This window comes from Megalobrama amblycephala, linkage group LG10 (genome assembly GCF_018812025.1).
Source record: "Megalobrama amblycephala isolate DHTTF-2021 linkage group LG10, ASM1881202v1, whole genome shotgun sequence".
Classification (NCBI taxonomy): domain Eukaryota; kingdom Metazoa; phylum Chordata; class Actinopteri; order Cypriniformes; family Xenocyprididae; genus Megalobrama; species Megalobrama amblycephala.
Window position 1 is genome coordinate 13037148 of NC_063053.1, and position 15368 is coordinate 13052515.

A 15368-nucleotide genomic window follows, 5' to 3' on the forward strand; every position below is an offset into this window, starting at 1 on the left:
ATATTCCATTTATTTGTATAAGTGTCTGAATGTGCCCCCAGAATGCCGAGCGGCGGCACTTCTGATTGAGCAGGGTCATTAGCTGTCGCTCTCTCTGTGCCTAAAGACGTTTACTTGGCAAAACTACATCCACGTTGTGCTAATGAATCCTTAACAAGCCACTTAGAGGACTCTGGGGTTGCCTCCTTCCTGCACAAACCAGATTTAGGGCTGCAGTTTTTATTGCTAGACTTCAATAATCACCTCGATTGTCCTCGCGATGTGCTCTCCTGCTTTAGCTTAATAAACGCTTTATTTCCCAATAGATGCAGCTTACCTGCTCATGGCCATGTCTGTCCCTAGTTGTGAATATGTGTTATTACAGATGGCATGTTGTGATCTTGCCTCTCAGATTCAGTAAGGCATTTCTTAGCACCTCTAAATAGCTCAGTTTACACTGCCATGTGTTAATGCACACAAGATACGTGCTGCCATGAAGTGTGGATGTATGGACTTGCTTTACTATTACATATGTAGTGAAATGCCTCTTTTTTGTAGTTTTACAATGTAATAATATGATTTTAAAAAAGATTATATAATATTGTAACAGTTTAGTAAGAAGTAGACTTTATATTATATATACAGTTGTGGTCAGAATTATTGGCCCTCTTGGTAAATATGAGCAAAGCAGGCTGTGAAAATAAATCTGCATTATTTATCCTTTTGATCTTTCATCCAAAAATTAACAAAAATCTAACTTTTCATTGAAGTAAAGTGTTAATGATTTATTAACCTATTACAACTTCATTACCTTAAGAAATATTGAGAAAATGCTCAAGAGAATAACATTTTAAATTGAGTTCAGACCTGCAGATGTAGTTAGTCTTGCATGATGCTTGTAGTGTCAGGCAGTTGGGCCTCTCCTTATCCTCGTATGAACAGGCTGGCACGATGGTCTGGCGTCTGCGCTCAGAACAGGCCGACTGATCCCCTAAAGGACACGAGCAGAAGAGCATACCGTAGCTGTGCTTGGGTGGCACCTTGTCGAAGAACTGCCGCAGGGCCTTGTGGCACTTCCGTTTGTTGCAGACTTCAGCCGTCGAGACTCTGCTTGTGCAGGGGCTTATGTAAGCCGAACGGTATTTCTTGCAGGTGTCATTTAGGTTGCAGGCCTTTGCTGCATTCAAGCAGTTGTTCTCCTTTGCTAGCGCGGGCTCACCTGCAAAGACAGAGAATACACAATATAACTAAAATGAACTGCTGATTTGTGTTCCCATTGACTGTAGTGCACAGTATTTAATAGTAAAACTTGGTTAAAGTCGTCATGAAATGGAAGTTCTGTTCTTCACTATTGTGTCATATGAGTGAAACAGCTTCTCCAACAAGAAAAAAAAAAAAAAATTAGGACAGGACTTGATTTTGTTAATTGGGAATTGATTGGATCGTTGTGGTTTGTTATTGCTGTGATCTCATGTGAGTGACAGGTTGTCCCGCCCTTGCACCGGTAAACAGAGAAGAGAAAAGATGTTGCTGTATGAGGGAGAGGAAGTTATTTTGATTAAAGATTTTGAGGGCAAAATAAAAAATTAAATAAATAATAGGGATGCATCAAAATGAAAATTCTGGGCCAAAACCCGAAACTTCTGGATGCACTTGGCCGAAACCTGAAAATGCTTTTTAAAAATTATTTATTTATTGTTTTAAATTAGCTTTTTACAAATAATTGTATTAATATTATACTTTTTAAAGAAATTAAATAATTTTAATGAAGCCAATAAAGTAAAATAACCACATTTATTTCACAATATATTAAAGGGTTAGTTCACCCAAAAATGAAAATTATGTCATTTAATACTCACCCTCATGTCGTTCGATTTCAAAACACTGTTTCGAAGCTTTACGAATCTTTTGTTTCGAATCAGTGGTTCGGATTGCGTAAACGAAGCCTCATTTACTGAAATCATGTGACTTTGGCGCTCCAAAACACTGATTCAAAACAAAAGATTCAAAAAGCTTCGAAGCAGTGTTTTGAAATCGTCCATCAATAGATATTGTTGAAAAGTCGTTTTTTTTATTTATTTTTTTTGGTGCACAAAATGTATTCTCGTCACTTTATGATATTAATGTAGAACCACTGTACTTACATGAACTTTTTTAAATATGTCTTTAGTACCTTTCTGGATCTTGAGAGGTTCAGTGACATTGCTGGCAATAGAGGCCTCACTGAGCCATTGGATTTCATCAAAAATATCTTAATTTGTGTTCTGAAGATGAACGAATGTCTAACGAGTGAAGAATGACATGAGGGTGAGTAATAAATGACATTATTTTAATTTTGGGGTGAACTAACCCTTTAATATTAAATATCAATATTTTTCTTTATTCAGTCCTTTAAAACAGAATCAGATTTAATATATTTATTTTTTGACCAATTATCCAAATAATGTATAGTCCTTCAAAGCTATTATTGTCAGAGCATATGAGCAGAGCCTAGCAGGGAAGAGGATCAGCAGTGTTGCCAAGTCCGTGGTTTTCCAGCGGAATTGGGCTACTTTAACACTGTTGCCTCGGGTTGTTTTTCATGTCCGCAGGTTGAAACAACCCCAAAATAACATGATATTTAACCCCTGAAATGCGAATTTGACCAGGAGAACCCCGCCAAAAATGCAGATTTTACCCTCCGGAGTGCGATTTTTACCTTCAGCCGTTTTTCTCTTTTGGCCAAAAACTGAAAATCCCATATTCAGCCGATAATTTTCAGCACAGATAAATCATTTAGAATAAACACAGCAAAGTATTGTCAATTATGATTCCATGGTGACTTTAAAGGTGATGTAATGCCATGCTGTACTGTTTGAGCTACTGGAATGCTAATCAGAACCAATAGCCACTTCCAGACACTCTCTATCCATCAATCATTTTGCACAATTTTGGAGGCGGGGTTTTTGCAGAGAGGGTGTGTGGATGAATTGAGCAAAATCAGCAGCTAAATTTGCTTACAGCACCTTTAAATCTGTAAAAATAAATTAATTATTTTACAAAAATATGTACAAATTTTAAAAGTAAAAAAGTAGATACCATAAGCAGAACAAACAGACAAAGAAAAACAGAGTCTGATGCTATCCACAGCTCTGAAATCCTTGGTCCACACACACACAAACACACACAAAAAAAATCTTTCATTTGAATACCCCACAGCACTGACAGGCATGTGAATTAATCATCCCTATTTCTGCAGGTCTGCCAAAACACAGAGGCTGTTTATAAGGAACCTGTTTTTTGTTTTAGGCTGTTTTTTTATGTTAAATGAAACAGTGCTCGTCCCTTTGGATCCCTGCAGCCTAAACAAACAGTCATCTTGGCCGAACAGGGGAGTCATCAAAGCGGCCGGCATGGCTCTGCTCTCGCCTGTCAGCTGTGGCTAATTGCTGGCTTTCTAACACATTCCACCATTAACTAACATTTCTGGAGACTCGCTGAGCTACAGCAGCAGTTTGGTTTATAATGAGAGCCAATTAAAAACAAGAGATAGGTTGTATTAGAGCAAGGGCGGAGCGTACTTGTGCAGTGCATGTGTTTTTGTATGTGCGTGTGTATGTAAGGACAGTGCTAATAAGATGGTTATCTTTAAGGGAGCCCGAGAGGAGACTGTATCCTCAGAGCCACTAGCAGCAGGAGGTGATGTCATTTGGTCATGTAAGTCATGTTGGATCAGACCAAGGCTAAAAACAGATGTATGAAATGGCTTAAGCTGTTTTTCCACTATCTCCAACATTAGGATACGATTGTTGCATTTCGCCCCCTAGTGGTAGTCGAACAGTTTTAAAAATTGGTCGTGAAGCAGCTGTTACCCTTCGCTCTGGTAAAATGAATGAATAATGAATGTATGAATATATCTACAAAAATAAATTTGTCTGAAAGAAAAGCACAGTAGGTTTTTGGGCGATAATTAATGTAAATTATTGACTTAAATTATTATTATGTAAAAAATTATAAAATAATTATTTCTGAAATAAATATTCGTAACACCCATTTTACAGGAATAATAGTCATTCTCACCTCACGCTTATAGTTTGATTAGAATGCATCACATTGGGTCACACGTGAAGCTCAAATAGGTTCCCAAAATTCCACATACGCAGGAGCTCCAAGCATCTCCTGTATTACTCTCCATTAGAAATGAATGACTTCCAGTCTGTATTTGTTGGACACAGTAAAAAGGAGGCTTCAAAGTCAACATTTAATCAAAACTGACCCTATTTACTTTCGTAATGTATTGTGCACAATGCAGAGCAAAATGTAATAATCTTTTATCAAAGCGTATCCAAACTTCTGCCTCTGAAATGACTCAAATTATGTCATAAATCCCTTATACAATTTTTAACCTCTCCCCTCCAACTACCTGATTTCTTGTGGTATAAAGCCAGTCAAATCAGAAATTACGTAAGTAATATGGATTAGTAACTCTGTAATGATGCACAATAATAAGTAGAAAACTTATTATTATTATTAGAAAATCAGTGCTCAGTGATGACTGTATCTCTAACAAGTAAATGTCAGTTGTGCTGAAGTCAAGAGCAAATTATACCATATCATTCCAAAGACTGAGGTCAGCAAGACTTCATTAAAAAACAACTTTTATTCAGCAAGGATGCATTAAAAACATTTATGATGTTAAAGACATTTATAATGTTAGATTTCTATTTTTTATTTATTTAATTATTTTTAAAAATGCTGTTCTTTTGAATTTTTTATTCATCAAAGAATCCTGAAAAAAACTGTATCAAGGTTTCAACAAAAATATTAAGCAGCAAAACTGTTTTCAACATTAATAATAATAAGAAATGTTATTTAAGCACCAAATCCGCATATTAGAATTATTTTTTAAGGATCATGAAGACTGGAATAGTGATGCTAAAATTCAGTTTTACCATCACAGGAATGAATTACATTTTAAAATAGATTAAAATAGATTTGTTTTTAATTGTAAAAATGTTTTACAATATTATTATTTTTACAGTATTTTTTTATCAAATAATTCCAATGTTGGTTAGCATAAGAGACTTCTTACAAAAACATAAAAAAAAAAAAAAAAAAAAAAAACATTCTTTTTAAAAACATGGTTGTGTATCTTTCAGGGACTGTGTGAGATGCATTGACCCCTTGACCTTCCATAGCACAATGTAAAAAAACACCACTCCACCCCATCTGTTAGCAGTCTGGACTGTAATTCAACACACACACACACACACACACACACAGAAGCATGTACACACATTTAAAGTCCATCTGCCCAGACAACATCTGCCCATTCAAGCCCTTCAGCACAGAAAAGTCTCTGTCTCTCACTGTTTCGCTCTCTGAGAGTGGGTGCTTATCTGTGTGTGGAAGAAAAAGTGGAATGCAATCTCGCCTATTCATGAACAGTGTGATGTTCTCAGTCAGAGTATCAGACATGCACAAACACTTTCACACAAACACTCAACACAACCACCTCCGCCTTGCATTATGATCACTGTATATAAAACGTTAAGCGTTCATTTAAGCAATGTTAGCCATTATAGACATATTTATTCAAATCAGCTGAATCAATAGAATCAACAGCGCATGACCAATATGTTCAAACCTAATAGCCCCTTTTATTATTAAAAAAATAGCCTCAAATAAAAGTTGGACCGCGTAAGTCAGCATGTTAAGGTATTGTTGTTCGTTACCACTGAAACCTCTTGCATGTCCGGGGTGATACACGTTCTTCTCATGCATGAAAAGTATCTGTACACATGATGGGCTGCAAAATCACAAGAAAAGCTTGATGTGTACTGACAACTATACGTTATATAACCGTATTTCTCTTCATTAGGATGTTTATATAGCAACTGTTAAAGTGTCAAGTAAGCTTCATTAATGTTTCTCTTTTCAAAATATATTAATTTTTAATATGTAACATTAACATGATGGTAATTAAATGGAGCCTTTGTAAAAATATAAACCAAAACATTAAATGTGCAATCAATCAATCAATCAATCAATCAATCAATCAATCAATCAATCAATCAATCAATCAATCAATCAATCAAGTTGAATAGTCTTGCATACTGATGACATCATCAAAAAAAAAAGACATTATCTGTGTGGGTGTGGGTGTGCGATGTGCCCTTCTGATCTGATGCCCTGAGGCTGACAAGAATAAAATACCTATTCTGTGGCTTGGCACAAAGGGCTTCAGGTTGAAACGATCCTCTACAGCTGTCTGAATCCTTCACCTCTCGTATGAACCGTTAGTACCAGATGTCACACAGAAGAGACTGACCAAATCACACATGAACACACACAGACACACAATCCATATAATCAGTGTCTAACATTTACACTCGTCAAGCACCACATAAAAAGTGGCTATGGTGAGTAAATAAAACAGATTTACTTGCAGTTGGCTGGTAATTTGTAATGAATTGCCATATAATACAAGGTTTAAATCCAATTGTAAGACCAATAGTCAAGCACCCGCTTATGTAAGATTTACTTATGTAAGTTTTACATAAATGGCAAATTTTTCATTGTTTTTTTTTTTTTTTTTTTTTTTTAATACACTATCATTCAAAAGTCTCTTATTAAGTCTCATTCTTAAAGGGTTCATCCAAAAATGAAATTTCTGTCATTAAGTATTCACCCTCATGTCGTCCTAAACCCGTAAGACCTTCGTTCATCTTAGGTACACAAATTAAGATATTTTTTATGAAATCCGAGGGTTTCTGAAGCGCACATATTAGGCACCAACGTCATTGCAACTTTTTGAGGTCTAGAAAGGTATTAAAGACATTGTTAACAATATTAAAGACATCTCTGCACTCCGTTCACTACGTCAACAGTGTAACAGACTGACATGGAAGAAAAGAAATTATTGAATAAAGTCGTTATTTTTGTTTTGTTCTTGCGCACACAAAAAGTATTCTCGTCACTTCATTACATTAAGTTTGATCCACTGTAGTCACATGGATGGTTTTAATGATGTCTTAACTACCTTTCTGGACCTCAAAAGGTGCAATGACTTTGCTGCTTATGTGTGGTTCAGAAACCCTCAGATTTTATCAAAAATATCTTACTTTGTGTTTCGAAGATGAACGAAGCTCTTGCAGGTTTGGAACGACATGAGTGTGAGTAATTAATGACAGAAATTTCATTTTTGGGTGAACTAACCCTTTCAGTCTCTTACCTATTCAATATCAAGGATCAATTAAGGTTTTTGCACCTACCAATCCTACTCATGAACATGCTTCATGTTCACAAATACAAACATCACACATACATAGCTCATTCACCCCACACCTCACACACACTGGCCATCTGGTCTGATAGGTAGAGCACAAACCCCCTCCCCTACTGTGTCTCATCTCTGATACAGCCTCAAATTGATTAGTGTCTCCTATTTCCTTCCTCTTTTGGCTCTAATTTTCAATTTGCAGGAGAATCAGTCTGAATAATGACCTTGGATGCTATTAGAACAAACCCGTGTATTTACAGATCTGCTTCTAATGTTTTATTTGGACCTTTGTTATCTTCTGTTCTTTCCTTGAGTCATTACAACAATGATCCAACTGTGGGTACGTTTTTTTTTTTTTTTTTTTTTTTTTTTAAATATTGATTTACATTAAACAATGAAATTGGAGCCCTACTGCAGCAGTTACAATGTCTGTTATTTAGAAGTTGGAGCTCACATATTCTCATGGGTTTGTGTTCCTGTAGCTCAGCCTGCAAAGTATATGTAAGGCACTAGCAACACCAAGGTCATGAGTTCAATTCTCAGATGGATGGATGGATAATAAAAAGGCAAAAAGGTTTAAAAAAAGAATGAATACAATTAACTTTTTGCCAGTGTTTAGAAATACAGAGAATATAGACATTCCAATTCAATAAAATTAGAGCAAAGGGACTGTAGTCACTCTTTTAATTCTCCCTCTCTCTGTGCTGTTTTAACATACTTTCTCTCCAGGATCAGAAAACAGAGGCCTGATTAAATCCTAATAAAAGCCTCACCTGAGGGTTAATGGGAAACGTACAGTGAAACAACGAGGGGAATCCAGCGCGCTCCTCTCATACTTTATCTGGAACTGTAATGTCACCAGCGATTAGCAGAGAGGTCGAGGATTTGATTAAAACACCACCATGATAAGAACCTGATGTCCTCTTGAGTACATGTGTGTGTGTGCGTGTGCTAGTCTCTGACTATAACTTTCTTTGTGTCTTTCAGGTGATTATTTTCAGTCACTAGACTGAAGAAACTAAACGAAGAGACAATTATAGAAACAACGACATAATGAGACTAAAAAGATGGAAAACATTAACAAATACTTTGACCGACACTGTTGGTGTGTGTCCAGGTTTTCTCTCCCTGCGGTCACACAGATGTAGATTACTCACTGGAAGTGATTGATAATATAAGGTAAGGGCTGTGTTTGATAATGTGCTGTAATTAGTCAGCTCTATAGTGGCTCTGACAAAGCCCTGTGCAGTCCTTATGAACACTAGAACTATATTTGTCTGTTTATCTGACATACAGTACAGTCCAAAAGTTTGGAACCACTAAGATTTTTAATGTTTTTAAAAGAAGTTTCGTCTGCTCACCAAGGCTACATTTATTTAATTAAAAATACAGTAAAAAACAGTAATATTGTGAAATATTATTACAATTTAAAATAACTGTGTACTATTTAAATATATTTGACAAAGTAATTTATTCCTGTGATGCAAAGCTGAATTTTCAGCATCGTTACCCCAGTCTTCAGTGTCACATGATCCTTCAGAAATCATTCTAATATGCTGATTTGCTGCTCAAGAAACATTTATGATTATTTTCAATGTTGAAAACAGTTGTGTACTTTTTTTTTTTCAGGATTCCTTGATGAATAGAAAGTTCAAAAGAACAGCATTTATCTGAAATACAAAGCTTCTGTAGCATTATACACTACCGTTCAAAAGTTTGGGGTCAGTAAGAATTTTTATTTTTATTTTTTTGAAAAGAAATTAAAGAAATGAATACTTTTATTCAGCAAGGATGCATTAAATCAATCAAAAGTGGCAGTAAAGACATTTATAATGTTACAAAAGATTAGATTTCAGATAAACACTGTTCTTTTGAACTTTCTATTCATCAAATAATCCTGAAAAAAAATATTGTACACAAATATTTTGTACAATTGTACACATTAAATGTTTCTTGAGCAGCAGATCAGCATATTAGAATGATTTCTGAAGGATCATGTGACACTGAAGACTGGAGTAATGATGCTGAAAATTCAGCTTTGCCATCACAGGAATAAATTACTTTGTGAAATATATTCAAATAGAAAACAGTTATTTTAAATTGTAATAATATTTCACAATATTACTGTTTTTTACTGTATTTTTAATTAAATAAATGTAGCCTTGGTGAGCAGACGAAACTTCTTTTAAAAACATTAAAAATCTTAGTGGTTCCAAACTTTTGGACTGTACTGTATAAAATAAATACACAAGCATATACAGCTGAAACATCATGCAATAAAAGCTATGAGTAACAGGACATTTTGTTGATGGCTTGGTTTCTATTCCTAGCATCGTTTTTAGTAGCCGCACCCACAGTAAAATCTCATTGGTCCAAAATCCTGATTCCAATAACTGTACATTAAACATTAAAAAATATTTCTCACCACCCTATTTGACAAATTAAAAATTCAATGTTTGTTGTAAACTAAATGACTTTATTATTTTTTTTAGCTGATTACATTTTAAAATATTGAATTAAAAGATTAAGCCCTATAGTTCAGAGCTCTCTTCTTGCAGTGGATATACAGTATGTTGGTGTATTTCACTTATTATTGTGGACCATAACAATCCATTTGTACAGGTGGAAACATAGAGAGCTCTTTCCTTGTTTACCATCAGTGAATCAGAGAAGACACATGGTTGAAAAGAAGACCCTCTCTTTCTCCTGTCTTTTGGTTCTTTGTAGTGCTTAATAAACTCTCTGTTTCTGCAAACAATCCTCCAGTGTAATAATGGCAAATGAAACAGTAGCAGTCCTATAACTCAAGACCTCTGTAATTGATCCCTGAAGCCCTTGCTCTGTCTCTCCTCACTCTTTCGATCAAGGTGGCATGCTCTCGGAGAAGGACATTCCTCTAAGATATTTCATCAGGGTGCATAGGGTTTCAGCAGTGAGTGGTTAAATCCTGGGATAATGGTGGGTTTGGTAAGGAAGCTGGTGTCGACAAGATGAGGTTAGCTCAGAAAATGTGATACTTTGTATTAGTAACCGTTTGGGTAATTCTGAGTAAACTAGCCATTGATGCCTTGACTATGTGATTAGCTTTTGGTATGTCTGATATCAAATCCCACCAAAATGGGAGGTTGTTTGAGAAGTTAACATCCCTCACACACATACACACTCCCTCAAGCTTTAGCATCACCATCCTGCCAGAACCCTCGAATGATGAGGATTCATGGCCCAGACTGCCTGCTCGATCCTGGCCCTGTACACAAACGTGATCTTTGAGGCATTAATATGCACAGCCGCCCCACCACCCCCCCCCCACCCCCACCCCAGCCTGTCACAGAGATATACTGTTCTAGCCCCAGAGTACCGGCACACTGAGAGACATCCGTTTCAGGGGAAGTTATACTAGTGAGAATCATTAGTCCCTGCTGCTGTATTTGCATGAATGCAAGAGATAGGATAGGATAGCTGTGATCTATTTCCCATGATTGGATGTGATGAAATAGAGCATGCAAACAGAATGTTGCTGAATCACTGCCCAAACAAGTACCCTTTGACCATGTGCAAATAAGAAAATACTGTTCTTGTTTGAGAAATTGAAAGAATATAGAGGAAGAAATGCATTGTTTAAACAGAAAAGAGTCCAAAAGTATGGGGTCGGTTAGTAATTTTAATGAAAACAGTAATATTGTGAAATATTATTAAAATTTAAAATAACTATTTTCTATTTTAATATATTTTAAAATGTCATTTATTCCTGCGAAATTTTCAGCAGCCATTACTGCATTATTTAGAAGAAACATTTCTTCTTATCAATGTTGAAAACAGTTGTGCTGCTTAATATTTTTGTGGAAACTGATAATTGTTTTTCCAGGATTCTTTGAAGAATTCTATGTAAAAAAACAGCATTTATGAATAAAAGTATTATTTAAAAAATAGCTCCTAATGGAGCTCCTATTTCATACAGTGGTAATTCACAAATAAATGTCACATAAAACTCAATTTTAAAATAATTAAAGACTAAAAAACATCAAAAATAAAAGTTTAATTTAAAAATACGTTATAATAATACATTAAACTTAACCACCTTTCAACGTATATGGATTTTCCAGTTGTTTCATACATTAAATGTGAACATATATATTACAATTTATAATTAGATTGTAATATTTTCTATGTCAAATTTTAATGACCCCAACTTAAAGGTCCCACAATGGCATCAGAAAGAGAGTGAGAACCATTTATGACACAATGCTGTTTGCAGGAGCTTAGAAGTTGCAGGTCTTGATAAACATGGTCGAAAACAACATTATTTCTAAGTTAGATTGGGCAGCTTTTCAGGTCCAGCCCCACTGCTTTCATGACTGTGAATAATTTTCCATTTCATTTGGAATCGATCAACTTGCCAAAGTGAGACAGAATTACCCCGGGTGGTGAAAAATTCTGTGAAAGTGCATCTATTGCCAAAGGCTTAAAGTGCAGTATAAACCTCCAAAGTGCAATCAGGCTAAAGCAGCAGTGCTTGGCTCTGATTGGGCAGTACTTGTTGCACCAAAACTGGCAGCACTGATAGAGGCCATATGCTCTGGAACTCAGAGGACTGTGCGGCTTACCAAGCGTCCTAAAATGACAGCTAAAACTACTATTGAGACTTGTGAATCATCATACAGCTCTAGTCATATGACATTTGACAGACGTCACAGTCATCAATGTGGTCTTTATCTCTGCGCCTACTGACTATATGAGTCAAAGGTCACGCTGAAGTGAAGAGCCATCTCATCAGACCCCGCCAGGCAGCGCTACTCGTGTGTGAATCCTCTAAGAGAGAAGAAACGATGTGGGAGGGAAAATACTTAAACGGCAGTCACGTTCAAAAGGCGCCCACTGACTGAACTGCTCATAAAGGACTGGAAGAGTGAGAGATCGCTCTGAGCTAATGCGGAAACCCACTGGGAGTGGGATATCAGTGTGGCTATCTAAACTGGCAGTCAACTGCATCTGCTGCACATCTAAATCATATAAGTACTGTGATATTTCTAACAAAAATACAGAAAGCTGTTTAGCAGAGCCAGGGGCTTTTGTAATGAAAGAGCAAAATGTGGCTGTGAGATGCAACAAACGGTATGTTTTATCGTGCATTCTCACACTTGTACAAACACCCCTTAAGTGTTATTGCTGTATGAATACTAATGAGATGAACTCAGTTTAAACAACTTTTCAAAAGAAATCTGCTTTGTGTCAGTGATGGGTCAGTATGGCTAATCGACCAAATTAATAGTTTTACTAGTTGTTTTAGATTTAATATTTTTTACGTCAGAACTTCTTAGCATGCTTTGAGACTGTCTACCATGAGAGACTTGGCCACTTAATCAGGTCTTGGTTTTTCAATGTCTCACACCATGAATTTTGTGTTAAGATGCTGTGTCAAGTTAAAAATAGTTCAACTTTTAAAGTCGCAATGAAGAGAAGTAGCGACAGATCCTTTCTTCCATATTGTGACATAGATCTAAGTAAAGATTATCGAAAAAGAAAAAAAAAATATATAGGGTGGGAACTTGATTCAACCCAACGGTTGTTGATTGGATGGAGGCATCTCTGAATGAAAGCTTGCGGCGATTATAAGAAAGGGGCGGAGTTTGAGCAGTGAGAGCATCAAAATGATTGGATTTATCCTGCATACATCACCTAAAAGAAGTACTGTGTTTCACCGGAAGATGAAGTGTCAACATTTTGATTAAAACAATAAGATCAAAAACATTTGTTTAGGAACTTTGGTAACACTTCAGTATGGGCAACACTTATTCACTATTAACTACAACTTTTCCCTCAATAAACTCCTAATTTACCACTTATTAATAGTAAATAAGGTAGCCAATATTCTAGTAATATGCAAGCTAATATCACCAGCAGCCATATCACCCTGTTGCCCACTTAGGCTAAGCAGGGCTGAGCTTGGTTAATACCTGAATGGGAGAACTCCTGGGAAAACTAGGTTGCTGCTGGAAGAGGTGTTAGTGAGGCAGGCAGGGGGTGCTCACCCTGTGGTCTGTGTGGGTCCTAACACCCCAGTATTGTAATGGGGACACTATACTGTCAAAAAGCATTGTCCTTTGATGACATGTTAAACTGAGGTCCTGACTCTCTGTGGTCATTAAAAATCCCAGGATGTCCTTCGAAAAGAGTAGGGGTATAACCCGGCATCCTGGCCAAATTTGCCCATTGGCCTCTGTCCATCATGGCCTCCTAATCATCCCCTTACACTGATTGGCTTTATCACTGTGTCTCCTTTCTACCAATAAGCTGGTGTGTGATGGGTGTTCTGGCGCAATATGGCTGCCGTTGCATCATCAAGGTGGATGCTGCACATTGGTTGTGGTTGAGGTGATTCCCCCTTCCATATGTAAAGCACTTTGAGTACCCAGAAAAGCAATATATAAATGTAAGAAATTACTATTATTATTAATTATTATTACAATTATTATTATCAACCTTAATGTTATGAAGCGACGAGAATACTTTTTGTGACCCCAAAAAACAAAATAATGACATTATTCAACAATATCTATCGATGGGCGATTTCAAAACACTGCTTCATGAAGCTTCGAAGCTTTATGAATCATTTGCTTCGAATCAGTGGTTCGGAGTGCGTATCAAACTGCCAAAGTCACTTGATTTCAGTAAAAGAGGCTTTGTTATGTCATAAGTGTTTCGAAATGTCAATGGTTCACCACTGGGGGGGCATGACTGGCAGTCTGATACGTGCTCTGAACCACTGATTCAAAACAAAATATTCGTATAGCTTTGAAGCTTCATGAAGCAGGGTTTTGAAATTGGCCATCAGTAGATATTGTTGAATAAAGTCGTTATTTTGTTTTTTTGCCACACAAAAAGTATTCTCGTCGCTTCATAACATTAAGGTTGAACCACTGTAGTCACATGAACAGGCAATGGAGGCCTCATTGAGCCATCGGATTTTATGAAAAATATCTTAATTTGTGTTCTGAAGATGAAAGAAGGTCTTACGGGTGTGAAACGACATGAGGGTGAGTAATTAATGATAGAATTTTCATTTTTGGGTGAACTAAAGGCCCCGGTATACTTCAAACGAAATCGAAGAACAATCTGATGTGATGTAATTTCGAACAAAATCAGGCCAAAACGAAGTTTGTTTTGTGTTCGTTTGGAAGTTCGAAACCGCTTGCCAAAGTGAACTTTCAAGAAAAGTTTGCTCCAGCTGCAAAACACCTTCGTACTACCATTAGTCCGTGACGATAACGTAATAGGAGGTGTGCGCAGAGGCTCTGCCTTCACTCGCGTGGAACGAGTCTCTGACTCATTTCGTGTGTTTGAGCTTGTTGAGGTAAGATCTCCGTGGGCGAAAACATGAACACACTGGATAGCCGCTTTATAGAACAAAATGAAGTTGTGCTTGTAAAAAAATGAGGCACTAACACTGTTTTTCGTGTTTGATACTGTAAAGCTGCTTGATTTTAAGCAATCTATTGAATAAAGTGCTATATGAAGACGTGACGTGACTGGAGTGCTAATTGCAGAGCTCGTGCTAACATACCCATGTTGTTATGATCAGACACTTTCTTATGCTTTATATAATAAATGTTTGCTGTTTTCTGATTTTTGTTGTGTTTATTTTGTTACTGAGAAGAAAGTGCACGGCACATATTTACATATTCATCTAAACGTCGCTCTCAGCAGTGTGGGCGGCGTCAGATGTTCGTTTACAGCATATCACTGGTCACGCATTTCGAACTTCGTTTTACCCCTAAACGAAGAACAAAAAAGAACTTTGTTTGAAGTATACTGGGACCTTAACCCTCTAAAAGCACATCTCAGGACCTCAAGCATTTGGTTACATTCAGATTCAGACCATCTAGCTGCTCATTAACACACAAATTTATCTGTGGTGGACCCCAAAACAGCCCAATTATCCAGGGCTAAAATGCTCAAGTCAACTAGTTGTTTAGACAACTCACTGACTAGTTGATTATGAAAATATGTAGTTCTATGCATCCCTACTTTCTATTAATTAGGCCAAAACCTAAATTTCCAAATGAAACAAAATAAAAAAAGATACAGTTTTTTTGTGTTATTGTACAAAAATAATGAATGTCCATTTTGA

The 15368-nt window shown here is 36.5% G+C and overlaps 1 protein-coding gene across 2 annotated transcripts in view; it reads right to left on the reverse strand.

Moving 5' to 3' along the window:
- Positions 1-15368, reverse strand: part of gfra1a (gdnf family receptor alpha 1a) — a 101113-nt gene that overhangs the window by 23600 nt on the left and 62145 nt on the right. For both annotated transcript variants that reach the window (XM_048204642.1, XM_048204643.1), the window contains one exon: positions 847-1198. In XM_048204642.1, the coding sequence (XP_048060599.1) occupies positions 847-1198 (352 nt within the window). The remainder of the gene's footprint in view (positions 1-846; positions 1199-15368) is intronic.